This window comes from Phyllostomus hastatus, unplaced genomic scaffold, assembly GCF_019186645.2.
Source record: "Phyllostomus hastatus isolate PE091 unplaced genomic scaffold, TTU_PhHast_1.1 phas_contig_86, whole genome shotgun sequence".
In the NCBI taxonomy this organism is placed as follows: Eukaryota; Metazoa; Chordata; class Mammalia; order Chiroptera; family Phyllostomidae; genus Phyllostomus; species Phyllostomus hastatus.
This window is the reverse complement of record NW_025333977.1, coordinates 68,808,324-68,830,370: the sequence shown is the minus strand read 5'-3', so window position 1 is coordinate 68,830,370 and position 22,047 is coordinate 68,808,324. Positions and strand designations below refer to the sequence as shown.

Genomic DNA, 22,047 nt, shown 5'->3' with positions numbered 1-22,047 from the left:
GTGAGAGAATCTTGACCTCCCAGATTTCCCTAAAACCTTGAGATTGGCAGAAGCAGTTGCTTTTCTTTGTTAGAGGAGAGTAGTCTCACTTTGCCTGTAACCATGACAGACTCCTTGAGGTGGCTTCTTCACAGGGCAATGTTCATCCACCTTAAGGTTTGCCCCACTCTACCCCACTGCCTCTAGACCAATTGCCCAGGTGGAGAAATCCAGTTTCACCACCCAGATCAAAAAACTTGCTTCCCCAAAGAATTATAGGACCTGGCTACTATGAACTAGCAGAAACAAGAAGGACATTTGTGAACATTAGAGCACATGGGTTGGAATGGAAGACCAGATAGGGAAGAGTTTATTGACATGGTAGCATTCTCATGATTTAGAATTTAATGACCTGGTAAGGACACTTTGGCTCCTTGAAGCTTGGGCAAAACTTATAATGAAAGAGTTGGAAATGCCAGAACTACCTTGGTAGAGTTTTAAGGAAAGGACCAGAGGGCTTGGGACGTTGGGAATTAGAGTGGATTTGTTGTGAGACACAAGAGAGCATGTCCTTTGATCATGTCACCCAACAGGGACCTGGGGACACTTCATTTATTAACGCATCAGGAATTCACTAGTTAGGGGGTGGGGGCACCTCACGTCTTTGAGCAGTGGTGGTTGTCCACCGTAGGCTGGGGTGATGGCAGGACATGCTGCCACAATGCTGGGCTCCCTGAAAGTGATGATAGGATTTTAGAATGTGAGAGTTCAGGTGGAACACTTACTCTCAGAATCAAGTGTGGATTTAATGACTGTAAAGCAGAAATAAGGCCAGAGTAGCAATCACAGAGCTCTGCCTAGCAGGAATCTCTGGTAATGGCTAGGAGACCATGGTACTCCTACCAAGAACTGTGAAGATTCTGAGATTTTACCATACACATCAACTAACAAGTTAGTCTGCCACAGTGTCATGGATGATGACAAAGAACATGAAACTCCTGGGTGAGAGACAAAGGACAGTGTATTACTCACAGTAATGATAGCCAGAATATCACCATTTGAGTTGTTTCTCAGAACCCCAAATTGTACAGAATGAGAGACAGTTGATGCTTGAACACAAAGTTTCTGAGCCTAGAACATCCCAATATTATATAATAGGTTACAAGCAAACTTTTTCTAATGCTGTCCTGGAAGGAGACATTATTTTTATTATTAAACAAAGATGCCCTCTGTTCTGGAAGGAGACATTATCTCTGTTTTCCAAGGCTGTTTGCTCTGCAAACATTCTTGAGTCGGACAGTGAGTTGAGGCTGACTGAAATGCCTCTGAAGACCAATTAATCACTTCAGCTAAAGCATGGAGTAAATTTGCACCATCTTTTCTAAGTTGATGACTCTGGTTGCAGGAAAAACTGTCAGCTGGGTGTGCATAAGTGATGAGCCACCCGTGCCCCTGGAAAGCTTTTCCAGGTAACCAAGGGTAGTTTTTATGAGATCATTGTGATCTGAGAGCTCTACAAGAGACCTTACACGATCTGCTGGTAGTGCTTGTTTAAACACTTGTATGTCTCTTATGACCATTCCTAACATCTAACTCAATATGTTTTGGGGAGGGAGACAAGTTAATGCCTGGCTCTCATTTTAAGAATGAACCTCTTGGGGACAGACATGGTGTCCTGGAAAGACCAGGGTGTTGACAATTGTTGGGGCTGCTCAGGAAAGTCTGCATGAGTGGGGATTGGGAGGGCACAGATTTTTTTAAGTATACTTTGTTGATTGTGCTATTACAGTTGTCCCATTTTTCTCCCCTTTATCCCCCTCCACCCTGCACCCTTACTCCCTCCAGAGTTGCCCTTCCCACCACCACTTAGTTCATGTCCATGGGTCATACATGTATGTTTTCTGGCTTCTCCATTCCCTATACTATTCTTAACCTCCCTGTCTATTTTGTACCTTGGGAGGGCACGGATTGATGACAGTGCCTCCAGTGTGGTCTCCTGGCTAGTTGGTAAGCCTTAGGGTTCCAAGTTAAGTTAGAATAATTGAGGTTAGTCCTTGTTTCTGGAATACCTGAAGGTAGTTAGTCCAACCTCTCTTGTTTGTCTATACCACTAGCTGAGTGATATCTTTTTTTTTTTTACCCTGTGGGATGACTGAGAATGGGAGTAAATAAAACATTCAGAGGTGTTGACAGGTGTTCTGTGGGCAAGGTACAGGAGCTGGAGCTGTCTTTTGCTGTTTCCGATAGACTTTTTGGTAAGGTTAAGGGGAATGGCTATCAAATTGTGGTGTGAGTCGTCTGGCAGGGGATGACAGACCCACAGTGTCATCTAAGATGCTTGTGGCAGTTTGAGAGAGTTGTATCAAGGCATTTTCCTTGGAACAAAGGCTCCCGGGGAAGTTATGGAAGATAAAATATGATTAATGTTCTTCCCACTCCTTCATATGTCCCAGGGTTTCCAGTGTCCTTCCTCAGATGCCAGGGTTATTGATCTCCCCTCACCTCTACAAAATGAGTGTGTTTGTCCCAGTAGCTATAACCTCATCTCTTTCCCAGTCATCCTCTATTCACACCCCGTTTAGTCCAGAGGGTGAGGTGCAAGAAGGACAAGCACATTGTTGTAGAACTCACGGAGATCCCTTACGCCTCCCACTTGGACCTTAGGGGACTCAGTGAGCAGTATATTCAACCAAGTGTTCGCTAACTTTATGATGTAGGACAGTGCCAATCCAACAAGAGAATGCAGGTGACTGAACTAGAATTAATCTTGAATCCTTAAGTCTCCTTTGGGCTGGGCTGCCCCGAGGAGGGTGCACCAACCCAGCTGGCCTTGTGAGTTGCCATTAGGGAAAAGAATGGAACATCACGCCCGAGAATGATAAGGGCAGAATTCCAAATTTTCAAAATACTCCTGTATAAACCTCCACCCCTTTCATCCAGACGTTACTAGAAAGCATCCGAGAGATAATTACCCCTGAACATTACTAGAAACTATCTGAGAGGTGATTATTCCTTTCTGGAGAGAGTTGCTTTCAGTGACCAAACTGCTCTACTAAGTTCCATGGACCAGAAGGAGATGAGGGAGAGTCAGATATCTTTTTTGAAATTAAACTTTTAATTTTGAGATAATGGTAGGTGCACATACAATTGTAAAAAATAACACAGAGATGCATTACATGCCCTTTCGCTAACCTTCTCTGATGGTAACAGTTTGCAGGACTATAGCACACAGTCCCAGCAATATCCCACAGATACAGCCAGGGTGTGGAGCGTTTCCATCGCCACAGGGGTCCCTTGTGTTGCCCTTTCACAGCCACACTTATTTTCCTCCCACCCCTCCACCTCCTTAACCCCCAGGAACTAGGAATCTGCCCCATTTCTATAATTTCATCAGTGCAGGGAAGTTATATAAGTAGAATCACAGAGTATGTATGGAAAGCATCTAGTCTTTCATTAGATGAAATGTTAATTGTAGGGCTTTTTTAGGTGTTCTTTACCAAATTAGGAAAATCTCTCTATTCCTATTTTTCTGAGCATTTTTATGATGCTGAATTTTGTCGAATGCTTGTTCTACATCGATTGATATGTTTGTGTGTGGTTTTTCTTCTGTAGGCTGTTAATATCATATATCGATTGATTTTTGAATATTGAACAAGCCTTACAACCCTGGAAAAAACCCACTTGGTCATGATGTATAATTTTTTGTATTGCAGAATTCTATTTGCTAATATTTTGTTAAGGATTTTATTGCCATATTAGGAAGGATATTAGTACGTAGTTTTCTTTTGTGTGTGTGTGTGTGTGTGTGCTGTGTTTGTTTGATTGTATATCAGAGTTACAATGTCTTCACAAAGTGAATTGTAAGTATTCTTTCTTTTATTTTCTGGAAGAGATTACATAGAATTAGTGTTAATTCTTCTTTAAACATTTGGTAGAGTTCTCCAGTAAGACCCACTTGGGCCTAGAGATTTTGTATGTAAAATATGGTAGTATTTAAAGTATGAATTAAATTTCCTTAATATTTCCATGGATATTCAAATTATTGATTTCATATGACTTGTGGTAACTTGTCTTTTTCAAGAAATTCATCCATTTCACTTAAATCATATATACTTTTTATTTTATTTTAATTGTTGTTCAAGTACAGTTTTCTGCCTTTTACTCCCAGCCCAGCCCAGCCAACCCTCTCATCCCTTAAATCATATTTATGTGTGTTGTTTTCTTTTCTTTTAGATGTCTGCAAGGGTCTGTTTCATTCCTGACATTGGTAATTTGTGTCTTCTCTATTTCTTTGTCAGTTGTGCTAGTGGCTTGCCAATTATATCGACTTTGCAAAATGTAGCTCTTTGTTTTCACTTGTTATGGTCTTGTGAGGGTGGAAGTCTAGGCTCTTTGCTTGGCTTTTGCTGGTGTGGGTGTGGATGGAGCATCGGTTTATTTTATTTTATTTTATTTTATTTTATTTTATTTTATTTTATTTTTTTGTGCTGTTGGGCCTTTCCTAGCTAAACTTTTTGTTGTTGTTTTAGGCTCCCCTTTCCTGGGCCTTCGGCTAGGCAGAATCAGCTTTCGTTGGGCTCCTTGTCAGTGAGACCAAAAGAAAACCCAGAAAACACACCATCGAAAGGACAAAGCCAGCACCATTTGCTATGGTGGCACCATTTGCTCAGCTGGCCTATGATCTTGTTAAGCATGGCTGTCATTTTACTCTTCTGAGCTTATGTCACCAAGACTGGAAATTACTGCAAGGCAAGGACAGAACTAACGGCTCCCCACAGCCACAGGTGGAAGATAACATTGAACAAGCCGCAGCCTGTGTTACAACGCCCCAAGAGCCCAGGGGCCACGCCACAGCATCCCCACCCTTTTTAAACCAAATTATAATCCAATGAAAGCTCAAAGCCCCCAACCCTCAATGCTGATATATCTCTTCCCATGTCCCTCTCCTTTCTTGGAGAGTGAATAAAAACTTTATTCTCCACACTTCTCTTTGTGAATTCTTTCATAGCCCACGTCACCAACCACCCTAACAACCATCGTGCCATTCACCAGGCCTCTAGATTCCTAGCTGGTGTGTCATCTTCCTCTTCTTATGTTTGTTTATATATATAAAGCCAGGATTTTTGGTTGTACTTACAGAAGAAGTAGGGAATATTATGTCAACTCTATGTTTTTACAAGCAAAAATCTCCAGAAATTTTTCTTTAGTAGATTTTTTTTTTTAAGAGACGGGAAGAGAGAAGGGAGGAAGAGAGGGAGAGAAACATTGATGTATGAGAGAAACAATGATCAGTTGCACAGGTCCCCATGTGGGGACTGGCCTGCAACCCAGGCATTGCGCTGACGGAGAATCGAACTGGCAAACTTTTGATTTGAGGGTCATGGCTCAACCAATTGAGCCATGCCGGGGTCAGGGCACCATTTAGTGTTTTAAAGTAACTTGTTAATCTGACAAGTCCATGTACCCAGGAACTTTTTCACACCTTTATCTCACTCTTGCAAAGTCTTAGCATGTCTGCTTCCCCTAAATGTCCTTGTCACCCTTACCTCCCTCTCCCACCAGCCTCCACTCTGAAATAGGAATGGCAAAGAAGACATCCTGACATTTAGGGGAGTTCAAGTTCAGAATGGAGAGAATAGAGTGGCTGCTGGGGAGGAGGTAAAGGACAATGCTGACATGTGAGGACAGTTCTGGAGGCTGGTCTGAGGTTGTTGGGTCAGTAGCAGGAGATACTGTTTACCCCTGGTCTCCAGGAGAAGTGCACACATGACAGTTACATGTATGTATGGCAGTTACATATATGTAGGTTACACACATGTTTGAGTCTTTCAGACTAGTTGCCTGGTTGGAATAACCGATGACATCAGAGCCTTCTGACCTTCCTGATTGGAAGGATCAAACTCTGTGGTGTTCAGCAGTGAGGGCGGACAACAGCCTTTTCTCTCCAGCTCTGTGATCACCCAGATTTCCTACTCAGACACTCCCTCTCAGCTCCTGTACCTCGATGGCAGCTTGAAGGACACCAGTGGTATTCAGGGAGAGACTGAAATGTCAGGCTCAAGGTGAGCAGAGGCCATTGTCCCTTTGTTGAGCCCTCCCTGCACAGAGCAGGTAGGCTTGTGCCACATCTGAAACTCCATCAACCTGGCTAACACTGTGTGACCCACCTTGGAGATCCACAGAGGTTCCACCCCACTCAACTTACTTCTTTAGTAGATTTTTGAGGAAGTTGTTCTAATGGTCAAATATCAGATGCCTATCAATGGTAATGAGCTTAGAAGTTTGACCATATACCTTGACTATCAGCCCATTGTGGTAAAATGTGCACTCTCATCAGATTACAAATGTTTTGGAAAAGCAAGCTTTTGATTGATTTCAAGGGCCAACCTTTCCTTGTGGGTTTCATTGACAGTCAGTTTACTTGGTAAGCAGGGCCTTGAATTTTTGGAGTGCTTGTGGAGATGTGATAACATTGCATTCGGGATGATAGAGATTAAAGTGTCTGACTAGCCCTCTGTGGCAGACATACCCCACGGTAGCCCCCCATGACCTCCACTTCCTGGCTGTTATGACATGCAGGAGCTAAGAGTAAAGTCTAGGGAGTCAGGGCAGCTAGCCGACATCCCAGAAGAAACAGGGGACTTGGCTCTACAGCTGCAAAGAAATTAATCCTGCCAGCAAACTGAGGGAGCTTGAAAGTAGATTCTTCCCCAATCAAGCCTCCAGGTGAGAATTATCAACATAAGAAACATCCAAATATGTAAGAATTTTTATGAGTTAATTTGAACCAAACTGATGACAATTGCTGGGAAGCAAACCCTCAACGAATTGAGAAAATGATCCAGAAAATGGCAGTTTTGCACCTTATTTCATATATTACAATCAAAGAGAAGGCATAAGGGGGTTACATGAAATCTACTGGTGATAGACTAGGGAGGTGGGAAAAAGCGAAGTGGGTGACCTGGGACAGGATAAAAAGTGAAGTGATAGGCACATATTTCTTTTACACAGGTGGGCACAGGATAGTTAACAGTCAACAATTAACACAGTAACAATAACGATGAGGGGATTTGTAGTCTCTGCTCTGGTGGTTATGCCTAAAGGGTTTGGGAAAAGGGAAGTTACCTTGACATTCCAAAGGTATGTTATCATAGATGCCCAAAGACAATAGACAGGCTCACTTAAGTTGAAGATTGACTTTTGACAGGGAAGATTCTAGCCTAGGACAATGACTGACCACCACGACCTGCTTTTAGTTAATAAGTTTTTCATTTCAGACCTTCCTATGTGGTTACTTTTGGTTTCTAAGTTTGTAAAGCTGTCATGCAGGTCACCCCTGAGCTTGTCGAGTTTCGAAGGTAGCCCCTTTCTGTTCACAGAATACATCCAGGACAACACCTTGACTGCAGCCTTGTGAGACCCTGAGCTGAGGATTCACTTAAACCATGCTTGGACTGTCAGAAACTGTGCAATAATAAATGTGTGGTATTTCAAGCTACTAAATTTGTGGTAACCTATTATAGCAATAGATAACAAATATACCAACCAAGAGGACATCATCTATGTGGTGAGAGGCACTCACACTAATGACCCATCCACTCCTGGCAAATGGCATATAGGTTTATGTCCACATGGTGCAGTGCTGCAAACACATATTGGAGACCTCAGTTATATGCTGAGTCTTCTCAGTGTCTTGGTAGCATCATCTGAAAATGAAGATAATTGTAATATCTACTTCATACGTTGGTTGTAAGAATTAAATACGATAACGTGGGTCAAGCTGTTTAGTACTGAACCTGGCATTTTTCAATGTCTGTGGCCAAATGAGTGTGGCTCTTGCTATCTTAATATTTCACTGAGGTCACATTTCTGTCAACATCTTTAAGTTACAAGGCAAATTGCTTAGCAAATCTCACTCCTCCTCCCGTCTAATTTCTCACAGAAACAAGCAACATTTCTTTTTTTCCAGCATTCAACAACAAAAACAAAAAACTAACCAAAGCACCCCTGTCACCAACCCTAGGCTTCTCTCCGCAGGTAACAGCCACCTTCTGGTTAATAACGACTTCAACGAAGGATTCATTAAGGCTTTTCAGCCCACAAAAAAAGCACTGTCCTCAAGGAACAGGCTCTTGAATTTTAAAATTTGCCCCCTGGGGAAAGTGGAGAGAATGAAGTCCTGAGGCCTGGCCTGCATGCCCTTTAGGGGACGTGGGCATCCCGGAGCCCGAGTGCCTTCCACTGGGAGCGCGGGTCGCGCCTTAATTTCATCTTAAGAATACATTGCAATCATCCTGTTTAAATCCGCCTAACTGTCTGAACGGAGGAGCATTAGCAGGGGCCTGGATGCCGAGGAGCCCCCTCTGGGTCCCAGGCCCCTTTCAGGTTCGCTGGCCGCCTCCGAGTGCCACATCAGCGCGCTGCACTTCCAGGTTCCTTAAGAGGATGAAGGGAGCGGGCCCGGAGGGCGGGGGCGGGCCCCAGGCCTGCCGGAGTGGCGGGCCGACGGGCCAATAGGCAGCAAGCTAGGAACCGCGGCTACCAATGAGCTGGAGCTTGGGGTAACCGCGGCGGCTGAGATTCGAGCCCCGCGGGGGAACCAGATGAGGCACATCTGGACAGCTGCGCTGAGCACTGTGCAGCCCAGTCGCGGGCCCGACGTCAGCTGAGCACGTACCCCACGTCTTCTCCTTCTAGCCACTTATTATTTATTTATTCATTTTTCCCAAAGAAGCAACCAAAGATCCAAGTTTAAAACTTTTTCCCCCTCTAATGCAAGACGGTGCCAGATCCCATCCAACACACAGTTTAATTTTCATGGGGCTTTGGGATCAAAAGAACAGAAACAGCAACAACAAAAACTCAGCCGCTGTCTGATTTAAACGGGCAAAGTGGGAAAAATAAAGTGTTGAGTAAACAGATCGCTTTGGGTAAGTTTTGGATACGTGTTGAATATCGTTTTCTCGCGCTGTGATCTCTGTTCTGAGCCTTTCTGCTGTTCTCATTAGTCTTCTCTTCATCAGGGAAAGAAAAATATATCGCTTGCTGCCATAAACTGCACAGAGCCTTGGCTTCCTTTTCTTCTGCTTTGCTAAATTTGAATTTAACTTTTTGTTCAGCTGTATGCTATTTTAAAATTTCCTTTGAGTAGAAATTTAACTGATATCCTGTTGTGAAGTCCTAAATTCAAAGTTGAACTTACTGATAAATTAATTTTTTTCTATGTTCTTTCTGTGAAAACAGACTATACATTTGTAAAGCTGAAATCTTTATACATCCTCCTCTCTCTGACTGTTTTGACAGGAGATTAAGAAAATTATCGGGCTTATTCAGAATTAACAAAACTTTTGCTTCTGTTAATAGGATGTTTAATATTAAATTATTTATAACCTCATATAGGTAATTGCAGTTTCACTTACATTTGAAAGCAATTGTAATGCAAATGTGTCTTTTCTATATTCTCCTATCTACAGTGGGAGGCCCAGATATCTTTCCGATTGTTAAAAAAAATCTTAAACCTGTGGCAGACAATTTGTATATATCAATAATGTTATACTGTAACTGTGTATTAATCCCATAATTCTATCAAAATGATATTTAGAGCGATCTTCAGATGTGTATGCTTGCAGATGGTTCTGGTATATATTTCAGGATGGAAATGATGGCAAATATTGAGCTAACTGAATGGTGTGAGGCCTATTTCATTTGAAACATCTATAATTATCTCTGTTTAAGCAATGTTTTGGATTTGAGAATTTATCATATATTTTTTTACTATCATGGCATATCTGGTCAGAACTGACCTTTAATTTCTGGCTTAGAAAGCAGTAGGTGGGAATTTGGTGCCATAATTGCAAGTAGCAGGATGTCTTTTCGATTCAGAAAGGCAATCCATACAATGGGTGGAACAGTTGAAGTGTTTTTCAGGGGTGTAGGGTTAGAAGGAACAGTATTGCAGAGAAACAATATAAAGAGCCAGCTGACCCTGTTCAATTCACAACCCAGCTGTGTGACATTGGGCAATTTACTCAGTCCATCTTTGCCTCAGTTTCACCTCAGCCTGGTAATGTGAAGATAATAGCACCTACCTCATGGGGTTGTCTTGAGGACTAATTGAGTTAACATACTTTAAACACTTAGAAGAATTCTGGCACGGAATAAGTCTTTGCTCTTGTACTCACTCTTCATTGCCTTCCTTCCCACTCCCCCTGTTGCACATCAGTTTTCCCAGCCACCATTCTGACCTCTGCACTAGCAACTAGTAGTGCTGACTAGTTGTTAATGATGCTCTTTAAAAGGTTGTAAAGGAGGGAGTCTAGAGAAGGGAGTGAGGCAGAATCTATCAAGTGCCTTAGAAAGATTGAGAAGGTTCTGAGAGTGCAGAGGATGGAAAGATGACTTCTTATTGTAGGATGGCTTTGTGGGAAGGTTAGAATTTCTGGGGAAAAATTTTGCCCAATAGTTTTAATGAAAAGGAAAGGGATCATAGAACAAGAGCAGGTGGCAGGCATTTTAGGAGGAAGAGGCTGGAAAGTGTGAATCTACGTGGACACTGAATTGTAATGCAGGACAATCTGTGAGGAGTTAGTGAGCAGCAAGGTTGGAAAGGTGGGAGTAGTGGGAGGATGGTGTAGAGAGCCTGATAGGGAAGGAGAGACTTGAGAGGTAGATTGGTGGGGGATGGCAAGCTAAGCTGGCAGCAGTTACATAGTGGAAGTGTTTCTGGAATCATCTATCTCTGGAGTCTGGTCTCCACCTTGTGCCTAGCATACCTTCCCTATCTTCTCTCTTGCTTCTGTGACCTGCCTTCAGGGCCTGCAGCCTCCATGGGCAGGATGGACCAGTGAGTCTGGACCCCACTTTTGGACTCATTCTGTGGTGTCTGTCTTGGAGCTCTGCTGAAGTGTCTGGCATTCTGGGCTATTACCCAGGCTACTTTTCAGAAAACAGGCCACACCCTACAGTCTTTGACATGGGTGGTTGTTGCACGTCTCCACTGCCTTGTGTGCAGAATAGCTCTTTCTTATCCCACTGAGAGAAATGCCTATTCACCTGTTGTCACTTTATAATTTACAATTATTGGAGTACATAAGACTTGTAATAGGCACCTAAGAGGAGAGTGAGTTTGAAGATCTCTTGTTTTCTCTTCCTTTGGGCATTGAGCTACTTCAGACAGCATCTGGGTACTGTTGCTGACCCCCTTGTATAACCACAGGCATGACACGAAGCCATTATGGCTCTCTCTGTGCCATCATTTGCAAAATTATCTCTAAAGTCCCTTCTTCCTTGGATGATCTTTTATTCTTCTCCCCCACCATCCCTGGACAGTCTGTTGCTAGTAGATGGCTATTGGATGCATCTGTGGCTAATATTTTTCTGACCACTTAATACATAAGCAGACATTGTTCTAAATGCTTTACATAGTCCTGACCTGTGTTGCTCAGTTGGTTGGGCATCATTCCACAAAGCAGAAGGTTGCTAGTTCAACTCCCAGTCATGCACACACGTGGGCTGCAGATTTGATCCCCAGTGGGGTGCATAGGAGACAACCCATTGATGTTTCTCTCTCATGTCAATGTTTCTCTCCCTCTCTGTCTCCCTCCTCCCCCCCAAAATAAACAAAATCTTAAAACAATAAAAAGATAAATGCTTTACATGTCTTACCTTATATAAAGCTCTCAACAGCCCTGTGAGGGTTAGCTAAGACAGAGGCACAGGCACATTAAGAAACTTGCCCAAAGTCACATAGTGAACAAATAGCAGATGCAGACTCAGACAGTGTAACACAAGAGCCCAACCAAGCCTTACCGCTAGTCTATACTGCCTTACATTCAATATGATAGGGCTGCACTTATTTGCTGTTGTGGCAGTCAAGGAGTCCATGGAAGAAGGTTCGTTGAAGGGGCAGGGAACATTTGGAGAATCAAGTTGGTAAAAGTTCCCTGGATGTGCTGCACACGGAGACACCAGACATTTTATCTGTTTATTACATGGAGCTCATTGCAGGCAAGCACTCTGTCTTCATCTCGTTTCAACAGAACCGCCATAGTCCTGGACTTAAAAGTACACATTGAATAAATGTCAGTTGGTTGGTTGTCTTCTTTGAAAAACTGAAACAGACTGTGTAAAAGTCAAAGTAATGGTTTCCCTTGTATTTCCCTGTTTTCTTCCCATTCTACTACTCTCTCCAGAGGTAACTTTTGTTAACAGTTTGATAGGTGTCCTTCCCATCCTTCTCTAAGAGTCCACCCACAGGTCTAGAGCTAAACATAAATATAATTTAAAAATATAAATGAGACCACAGTGTTTTTATTTAAAAATTGGGAGTATAAAATGTTCCAAGGCTTATGGGAAAATGGGGCAATAGCAGGTATATATTCTGCCATTATTTCTCAGGCATTCTGGCTTCTAGTCTGAATTTGGGAGATGCTGTGGTTTTGAGATGAGAACTTCATGGTGAAGGTCAATGTTGAGCAATTTGAGGTGTCCTATTGTCAGTCAAAATAATAAAAATCCAGTCTGGACTGCACATCACTGTGGGAATTCACTATATACATTTTTAATGTATTGATTCAACTTAAAATATCATTTGATAAATATTTTAATTTGCTTTTTATCTCATTATCTTAATGTAGTCATTCTTTTTAGTATAACACACTGACTAACCATGTAGACATGGGAGTCAGACAGTGAGAGTTTCAATTCCAAATCTGCTTCCTACTACTGTATCTTGAGCAAGTCACTTTTTCTAGGAGGCTATTTTTTGACTGCAAAAACCCTGTATCAGTTTACATTCCCTTCAGCAATGCCCAAGGGTTCCAATTTCTCCACACCCTCACCAACACTTATTCTTTTTTAAAAATAATAGGCATTAAATGAAAAAATCAATTTAAGTCATTTAGCACAGTGTCTGAATTTTAGTAAAGCCTATACTTGTAAGCAATTCATTTTTGTATTGTGGTAAAGTATGACATAAAATATGCCATTGTAGCCATTTCTAATTGTATAGTTCAGTGGTATTAAGTACACTCACACTGTTGAGCGACCCTCACCACTATCCACCTTCAGAATTTTTTCATCAATTGAAACTCCACACCCATAAATAATAACTCTCCATTACACTGCTGTCAGCCTCTGATAACCACCATTCTACTTTCTGTTTCTTTGAATTTCACTACTCTATGTATCTAATATGACTGGAGTTTATATATTATTTGCCCTTTTATAACTGACTTATTTCACTTAGCTTAAGGTTTTCAAGGTTCATCTCTATTGTATCATGTGCCAGAATTTCATTAGTCATGCATTGCTTAATGATGGGGATACATTCTGAGAAATGTGTCCTTAGGCAATTTCGTCCTTGTTCAGACATCACAGTGCACTTACACAAACCTGGAAGATAGCCTACTCTACACCTAGCCTATGTGGTGTAGCCTATTTATTGCTTCTAGGCTACAAATCTCTACAGCATGTTACTGTGCTGAATACTGTGGGCAACTGAAACACAATGATAAGTATTTGTGTATTTGAACATAGACAAGGCATAGTCAAAATGTGATGTGGAAGATAAAGTGTGTGTGTTGTGAGCATGCCTATGGGGTGCAGGGGGCAGGAGGAAGGCTCTGGAGGGAGGCTCCTTCTGAGGGAGGATGTGAGAGAGGGAAAGAAGAGAAGGGGAGAGAAAGGAACAGCAGAGGTGAGAAGAGAACCATAAAGGTAAAGCTTGAGACAGGAAATAATAAAGGGGAAAGGGGTAGGAGAGTGGGTGAGAGAAGGAGGGAGAGAGAACAGGCCTGGGAAAAAAGAGAAATAAAGAGAAACTGAGGAAAGGAAGTGAGTTTGCATGCACAGTGTGCAGCTGTGCGTGTTTGTGCCAGGCTCCCCTCCTCCTTAGAGCTCTCCTCCTGCTCCCTCCCAACTCTGGGCCCCAGCCATGGGTTGGGCACAGGACTAACAGACAACATGCTGAGCCTCCTCATCCATTAAACACCCAGCACTAGCAGTAAGCTCAATAGCTTAGTCGGATGCAGCCTTTTCTTTCAACATACCAATAACTTTTTGCTTATAATCCGTTTTAACCTTATGAGGCCACTGTCACGTATGTCGTTCCTTGTTGATGGAAATATCATTATGTGGTACTTGACTGTAATTTTTAAGGCCGGATAATATTAATATATTATTTGAATATATGAATGTATACCACATTTTGTTTATCCATTAATCAGCTGATGGACATTTGGGTTATTTTCATCTGTGATGATTAATTTGTTTTGTCAGTTTGGCTAACCCACAGCACCCGGATATTTGGTCAAAATTATTCTAAATATTTCTGACAGTGTTTTTTTAGATGAGATTAACATTACTGGATTTTGAGTAAAGCAAGTTACTCTCCCCGTAATGTGGGTGGGCCTCATGCAATTATTTGAAGGCCATAAAAGAAAAAGACTGATCTCCCTTGAAGAAGGGGGAATTCTGTCAGCAGACCTGAACTGTAGCATCAGCTCTTCCTGGGTTTCCACCAGGGGCTCACCATGAAGATTTTGGACTTGCCAGCTTCTACAGTCACGTGAGCCAATTTGTAAACTCGGTATCTCTCTCTCCCCTCCCCTCCTCTCCCCTTCCCCTCTTCTCTCTCTATCCTTTCCTCCCTCCCTCCCACCATCTATATGTATCTCTTGTGGTTCTCTGGAGAACCATGACTAGTGTACTATCTTTTTGGTGATTGTGAATAATGCTGCTATGAACACTGATGTACAAATATCTATTGGTATTCCTGCTTTCGGTTCTTTTGGGTACATACCCAGAAGTGGAGTTCAGGATCACAAAGTAATTCTAGTTTCCATTTTTTGAGGAACTGCCACAGCAGCTGCACCAGTTTACATTCCCTTCAGCAGTACACAAGGGTTCCAATTTCTCCATATCCTCACCAATACTTATTCTGTTTTTCTTTTTTAAATAATAGCTATCCTTATGGGTGTGAAGTGATACCTCATTGTGGTTTTGATTTGCATTTCCCTGATGGTCAGTGACATTGAGCATCTTTTTGAGTGCTTATTAGCCATTTGCATATCTTCTTTGGAGAAATATCTGTTCAAATTCTTTGCTCATTCTTCAGTCAGGTTGTTTGTTTTTGTTTTGAGTTGTGGAAGTTATTTATATGTTTTCAATTTAACTACTTACTAGGTATATGACTTGCAGATATTTTCTTTCATTACCTGGGTTGCCTTTTCTGTTTGTTGTTTGTATTCCTTCATGCCCCAAAATTGTTTATTTTGATGTAGTATGATTTGCTTCTGCTTTTGTTGCCTGTGTTTTTGGTGTTACACATCCAAGAAATCTTTACCAAATCAAGTATCATGAGGATTTTCTTCTCAAAGTTTTATGGTGTCAGTTCTGATGTTCAGATTTTTTATCTATTTTGAGTTAATTTTTGTATGGAATGGAGATAAGGGTCCAGTTTTATTATTTTTAAAAAAATATTTTATTTATTTATTTTTAGAGAGCGGGGAAGGGAAAGAGAAAGAGAGGGAGAAAAACATCAATGTGTGGTTGCCCCCCACATGCTCCCTACTGGGGAACCTCGCCCACAACCCAGGCATGTGCCCTGACTGGGAATTGAACTGGCGACCCTTTGGTTTGCAGGCCCATGCTCAGTCCACTGAGCTACACCAGCCAGGGCTATGATTTAATTTTAAATAGATTTATTAAAAATTTTAAAATAATATATTACCACATAATTTCAAAATGTAAATAAAATGTAAACTGTGAATTATTTTTCTACTACTGTCCCTTGTCCAAATGGTTCTCACTTCTTCTTTTTATATATATTTTATTCATTATGCTATTACAGTTGTCCCAGTTTTTCTGTCTTTGCCCTTCTCTGCCCAGTACCTTCATTCTCTCCAGCAATCCCCGCTTAGTACACATCCATGGGTCATGTGTATAAGTTCTTTGGCTACTCCATTTCGTGTACTGTTCTTAACTGATCCCCTGTCTATTTTCTACCTACCAATTATGCTTCTAAATCCCTGCACCTTTACCATTATTCTCTCCCTTCCCCCTCCCAGCTGATAACCCTTCAAATGATCTCCGTATCTATGATTCTGTTCCTGTTCTGCTTGTTTGCTTAGTTTGTTTTCAAGATTCTGTTTTTAATGTTGTGAATCTATTGCCATTTTAATGTTCACAGCATTGATCTTTTGCTTATACATTTCTCTTTAACACTCCATATAATAATTGCTTGATGATGATGAACTCCTTTAGCTTTACCTTGTCTGGGAAGCACTTTATTCCCTTCAATTCTAAATGATAACTTTTCTGGATAGAATAATCTAGATTGTAGGTCCTTGCTTTTCATCGCTTTGAATATTTCTTGCTAGTTCTTTCTAGCCTGCAAAGTTTTTTTTGAGAATTCAGCTGACAGTCTTATGGGAAACCCCCTGTAGGTAACTAACTGCTTTTCTCTTGCTGCTTTTAAGATTCTCTCTTTATCTTTAACCTTTGGCATTTTAATTATGCTGTGTCTTGGTGTAGTCCTCTTTGGATCCAACTTCTTCCTTTTAAAAAAGATTTTATTTATTTATTTTTGGAGAGAGAGGAAGGGAGGGTGAAAAAGAGGGAGAGAAACATCAATGTGTAGTTGCCTCTCATGCACCCCCAACTGGGGACCTGGCCCACAACCCAGGCATATGACCTGACTAGAAATCATACTGGGGACACTTTGGTACACAGGTTTAGTTCTTTTCTGCAGTTTTGTTCTGTTCTTCCATTTGGGCCATATTTCTTTGTCTCCTCAATTTGACAGCCTCTTTGTGTTTGTTTCTGTGTATTAGGTAGAGTTGCTTTGACTCCCTGTATTAGTATTGTGTCCTATTGTAGAAAAGTGAACTTGTAAATTGTGTTGGGTGGAGACTTAGGTGATCGCAAGGGTGGGGCAACCCATTTTACCACTTCATGGCTCTGTGTGGGGGAGGGCTGGGAGCAGGGACAATGCCGCTGTCTGTCCTCTGGAGACTTGCCCAAGAGGAAGCTGTCTCTCGGCACTCACCCTGTTGCCAGTCACTTCACTTTCTCCCCATCTGTGACTTGTGCCCCTCCAGTTCTTGCTCTGGTGCTGAGTCCCAGAGGGGTGCGTCTGTATAAGTTCTGAGGGCTTTGCAGGCCCTTTAAGAGGAGTCTCCTGAGAATGCTGCAGTGTCTTCTGCCTTCCAAACCCCTACTAATTTTTACAGCCAAAATGTGTGGGGACTTATCTTCTGAGCACTAGAACCCTGGGCTGGGTGGTCTGATCTGGGGCTGGGATCCCTCCTGATTTTTATCCACCACACGTGAATGTGGGACGGCCTGTTTTACCACCTCTCTGCACCACTGTGCTTCTCTGCCTCCTCATCCCAGTCCAGCCCTCTGTGCCCTTCTGCACTTCTCTGCATCTCTGCCCTCTGACCCATCTGGATAGATATAGCTTCTTTAAATCCTTGGTTGTTGGACTTCCATACAGCTCAATTATCTGATGAATCTGGGTGATATTTGTTTTGTAGTCTAGTTGTAATTTTTGCTGTAGTTGTACAAGGAGGTGAAGTGTGTTTACTTATGCCTCTATTTGTCCCCTTTTTATGGCCAAGTAGTATTCCATTGTGTAAATGTATCACAGCTTTTTTTAAAAAAGATTTTATTTATTTATTTTTAGAAAGACGGAAAAGGAGGGAGATAGAGAGGAACATCGATATGTGAGAAAAACATCAATCAGTTGTCTCTTTCACATCCCCAATTGAAGACCTGGCCTACAACACAGGCATATGCCCTAACCTGGAATTGAACCTGTGACCTTTTGGTTTGCAGGATGATGCCAACCCACTGTGCCACACCAGTCGGAGCTACCACATTTTTTTTTTTGTACACTCATTTACTGATGGGCACTTGGGCTGTTTCCAGATCTTGGCTATGGTAAATAATGTTGCTATGAACATAGGGGTGCATATATACTTTAAAATTAGGGTTTCAGGTTTCTTCAGATGTATTTCCAGAAGTGATTGCTGGGTCAGAAGGCAGTTTCATTTTTAATTTTTTTAGGAAACTCCATACTGTTTTCCACAGTGGCCATACCAGTCCACATTCTCCACAGTAGTGCCTCAGGGTCCCCTTTTCTCCACATCCTCACCAGCACTTGTTTGTTGATTTACTGATGACAGCCATTCTAGCAGGTGTGAGGTGATATCTCATTGTTGTGTTAATTTGCATCTCTCTGATGATCAATGACATTGACCATTTTTTCATATGTCTATTGGCCATCTGTATGTCCTCTTTGGAGAAGTGTCTATTCAGGTCATTTGTGTGGGTTTTTTTTTTCCCTTATAAAAAGTGACCAGCACATCCCATGGCAAGGAAGTGAGTAAGATATCCTTACCTTTCTCCATGGTGTGTGAAATTCTATAGCTTCTAATATATATATATATATATATATATATCATTTTAAAAATTCCCTTTAATAGATGAGAAAATTGATTTTTAGAAAAGTAGTATTAACTTCCTAAGGAAATTGGTATTCAGAGAGGTAAATTTTGCTATCTATCTCATAAGTGAGTAATTTGAAAATTTATCTGTTTTTAGTGTTCCTTTCATTAAATGTTCCTGCTGCCTCTGAAAGATAGCATACTTCCTTTGAGAATTCTACAGTTTAGTATCATGGTACATAACTACAGCTGTGCAGCTGCATCACCTGGGAGCTATTAAAAATATATGCCTGCTCTTTTCCCACCCCTGGAGATTCTTTTACAGTAGGTGTGGAATGGGGCCAGGAATCTGTGAAAAGCCCTTCTGTTTGATCTGATGCTTGGCCCAGGTGGAGAACCACTAGTCTAATGGGAGGAGTTTCCAAGCCAAAGGTAAGGACCCTTATACTTATGCTGTTATCCTTTATTCCCAATGTTCAGAGCTGGACCAGACAATCACAGTTGGAAGAAGACTCTTCATAGGTCATAATTAAACAAACAAGTAAGCAAACCACATGTGGTGATGGATGTTAATTAACTAGACTCACTGTGGTGATCATTTCGCAATGTATAGATATACTGAATCATTATATTGTGCTCCTGAAACTAATATAATGTTATATGTCAATTATATCCCAATTAAAAAAAACAGCAACAAATAAATTGTATGGGAACCTTGTCTTCCCGAGGATGTTTACAGAGGTTCCCCTTTCATCTCCAGGCCTAATTCCCATGAAAACATTTATTTAACTAAACTGAAAGGTGAACTCTTTCTCACCATATTACAACTGCACTGTTTTTTAGAGCCAAAGTTCCCTCAGTGCTGTGGTTATTTCCTGGAAGCAACTTAGGTGTTTAGGAAGTAACTGCAGTCCCCTTTAATGACCTGAAAATATAATTAGTCCATTTTATGATCCGAGTTAACAACTCAGAGGGTGGGGGGCTAAATAGACCTAGTTCCTTGTGCAGAGAGGTGGTACCTACCTCTTTCTCTAGCTCAAACTCCACCACCAGTTACATTTTCAGTAAAAAGTATATTTAATTCATCATAAATTTAATAAAAGAAAAAATATTTCTGAATTTCAGGTAGTAAATAGTTTTTAAAACAATAGTATATTTGTTCCTAAAATATTCTTCTAGAGTTAGACTAGATTAAAATATCAAAATATTGGAATTATTAAATACTCCCCCAAAATTTAAAAGACATCCTTCAGTTCCAGGCAACATGGTTGTGTAGGTAAATGCAGTACTCGCTTTCTCCCACAACCACATCAAAATTACAAATAAACTACAAATAAACTACAGAACAAACATCATTCACAACTACCTGAAATCGAGCTGAATGGAAGTCCTACCACTAGGAAATTAAAGAGAAGCCACATGGAGACTGGTAGAAAGGGTAGAGTTGCAGAATGGGGCTGGTCTCACACTCACATGTGGTGAATAGTAATTGGAAGGGGTACCTTAGTTGCAGAGGTTCCCCCTGAGGAGCAAGGGAGCCCAGCCCCACACCAGGTCCCCAACCCAGAGTTCCAGTGCTAGGAAGAGAAGGCCCCATAACTTTTGGCTGTGAAAACCAGCAGGGATTGAGGCCGAAGGGAAGGAAGGGCTGCTTGACTCCCAGGCAGTTTCTCTAAAGGGCCCATGAACATACTTACTCTGACTCACTCCCTCTGACCTCCTGCACCTTGAAAAGCAACAGAAACATACAGGGAGGAACTGAATTGTCTGGCATCAGGGCAAGAGCAAGAGGGACAGCTTTCTCCCAGACAGAAGTGCTGGCAGAGGCCATTGTTCCTTTGATGGGTCCTCCCTACACAAAACTTGCAGGTGGGTGTCATATCTGAGATTCCATCCACCTGACTCACACTGTCTGCCCTGCCCTGGTGATTTCCTGAGGCTCTGCACCACCCAACCTTCAGGCCCACGCAAGCTGTTTCCAGTGGCTTTTCTATTCTACTGGCCTGTCTTGGCCCATGCTTCAGATTTTCCTAAAATTTCTCAAACAAGCAGCATCTGGCCTCAGCATTTCCTGTACCTTTTGCTAAGGTGGCCCCAGGCACAGCACTAGCAACAGCTGGCCTTGGTTCACAGCTTGGCCTCACCTGGGCACCTCCAAGCCTAGCAAAAAAAACCCAAGCAACTGCAGATCACTATGTAGCTCATGCTGGGTGACTCTGAGTAGAACACAGATGGTGGCTGATCTTGGCCTGTACCTTCCAGGAGGCCCCAGAGCCAGTGCATCCAGTGGACAACTTCAGACCATGTTGAAGCATCACCACCCAACCACCTCCACAAGAGACACACTCAAGGGGTGGACTGTTGAAGTAAGTCCTGCTCTGTGAGGTGGGTCTCTGTGTAGCTGATTCTCCATGGTGGTTGAAGTCAGTGGTCAGTGGTCTGGTTGGTAGTTGCAGCCAGTCCTTGTAGCTGATCAGCCTGGGGGTAAATCTCTCCCATTGATGTACCAACAGCTATCAAAGCTGAACTACAAGAGAAGGGTGTATACAGCCCAAAGTGTGTGTGGAGGAATTGTGTACCTTGGTTTCCCAGCTTGGGTGACTGGGGAACCCATGGAACCCTACAGAACTCCTACTATGTTAGACCACTCTGGGAAGCTTGGAAGACATAGAAGCTCTGCCTAATACAGAGAAACAAACATGGGGAGGCTGCCAAAATGAGGAGCCAAAGAAACATGGCCCAAATGAAAGAACAGAACTAAACTGCAGAAAAGAACTAAACAAAATGGAGACTAGCAATCTACTAGGTGCAGAGATCAAAACACTGGTTATAAACATACTCAATGAACTTAGTGAGAACTTCAACAGCATAAAAAGGGACCAGTCAGAAATGAAGGATACACTAACTGAAATAAAGGATAACTTGTATCTTTTATTTCAAAAGAATATAAGGAATAAAAAATAGAGTAGATGAAGCTGAGAATCAAATCAATAATTTGGAATATAAGGAAGCAAAAAACACCAAGTCAGAACAGCAAGAAGAAAAAAGAATCCCAAGAAGTAAGGATAGTGTAAGCAGCCTCTAGGACAAATTCAAGAGGTCCAGCATTTGCATCACGGGGGTATCAGAAGGGCAAGAGAGACAGCAAGAATTTGGAAGTTTATTTGAAAAAATAATGACAGAAAACTTCCCTAACTTGGTGAAGGAAATAGACATACAAGTCCAGGAAGTGCAGAGAGTCCCAAACAAGGTAAACCCATAGAGTTCCACACACAGACACATCATAATGAAAATTTGAAAGATCAAAGACAAGGAGAAATTTTAAAAGCAGCAAGAGAAAAGCAATTAGTTAACTACAAGGGAGCTCGCATAAGACTGTCAACCAACTTCTCAACAGAGACTTTTCAGGTAAGAAGGAATTAGCAAGAAATATTCAAAGTGATGAAAGGCAAGGACCCTACAACCTAGGACAATAAAATGTCAGTAAGTACCTATCTATCAACAAATGAACCTAAAAATCAAAATACTGGATTAGAGACAGACTGGTAGATACAGATTCATTTTAGACTGTTTTCTTGATCGAAGGGAGGCTCTGTATATAGTGAAATCGATTTCAGAT

At 41.8% G+C, this 22,047-nt stretch overlaps 1 protein-coding gene across 3 annotated transcripts in view; it reads left to right on the top strand.

The window, feature by feature from the left end:
- Positions 1 to 8,578: 8,578 nt before the first annotated feature.
- Positions 8,579 to 22,047, top strand: part of TMEM45A (transmembrane protein 45A) — an 84,287-nt gene continuing 70,818 nt past the window's right edge. For 2 of the 3 annotated variants that reach the window (XM_045851992.1, XM_045851989.1), the window contains exon 1: positions 8,579 to 8,909. Coding sequence is in view for 1 of the 3 variants with exons in the window: in XM_045851987.1 (XP_045707943.1) it covers position 20,794 (1 nt within the window). In the remaining 2 variants the exon portion in view is untranslated. Of the gene's footprint in view, positions 8,910 to 18,741; positions 18,861 to 20,690; positions 20,795 to 22,047 lie in introns of all 3 variants that reach the window. The other variant, XM_045851987.1, reaches the window with a different exon arrangement.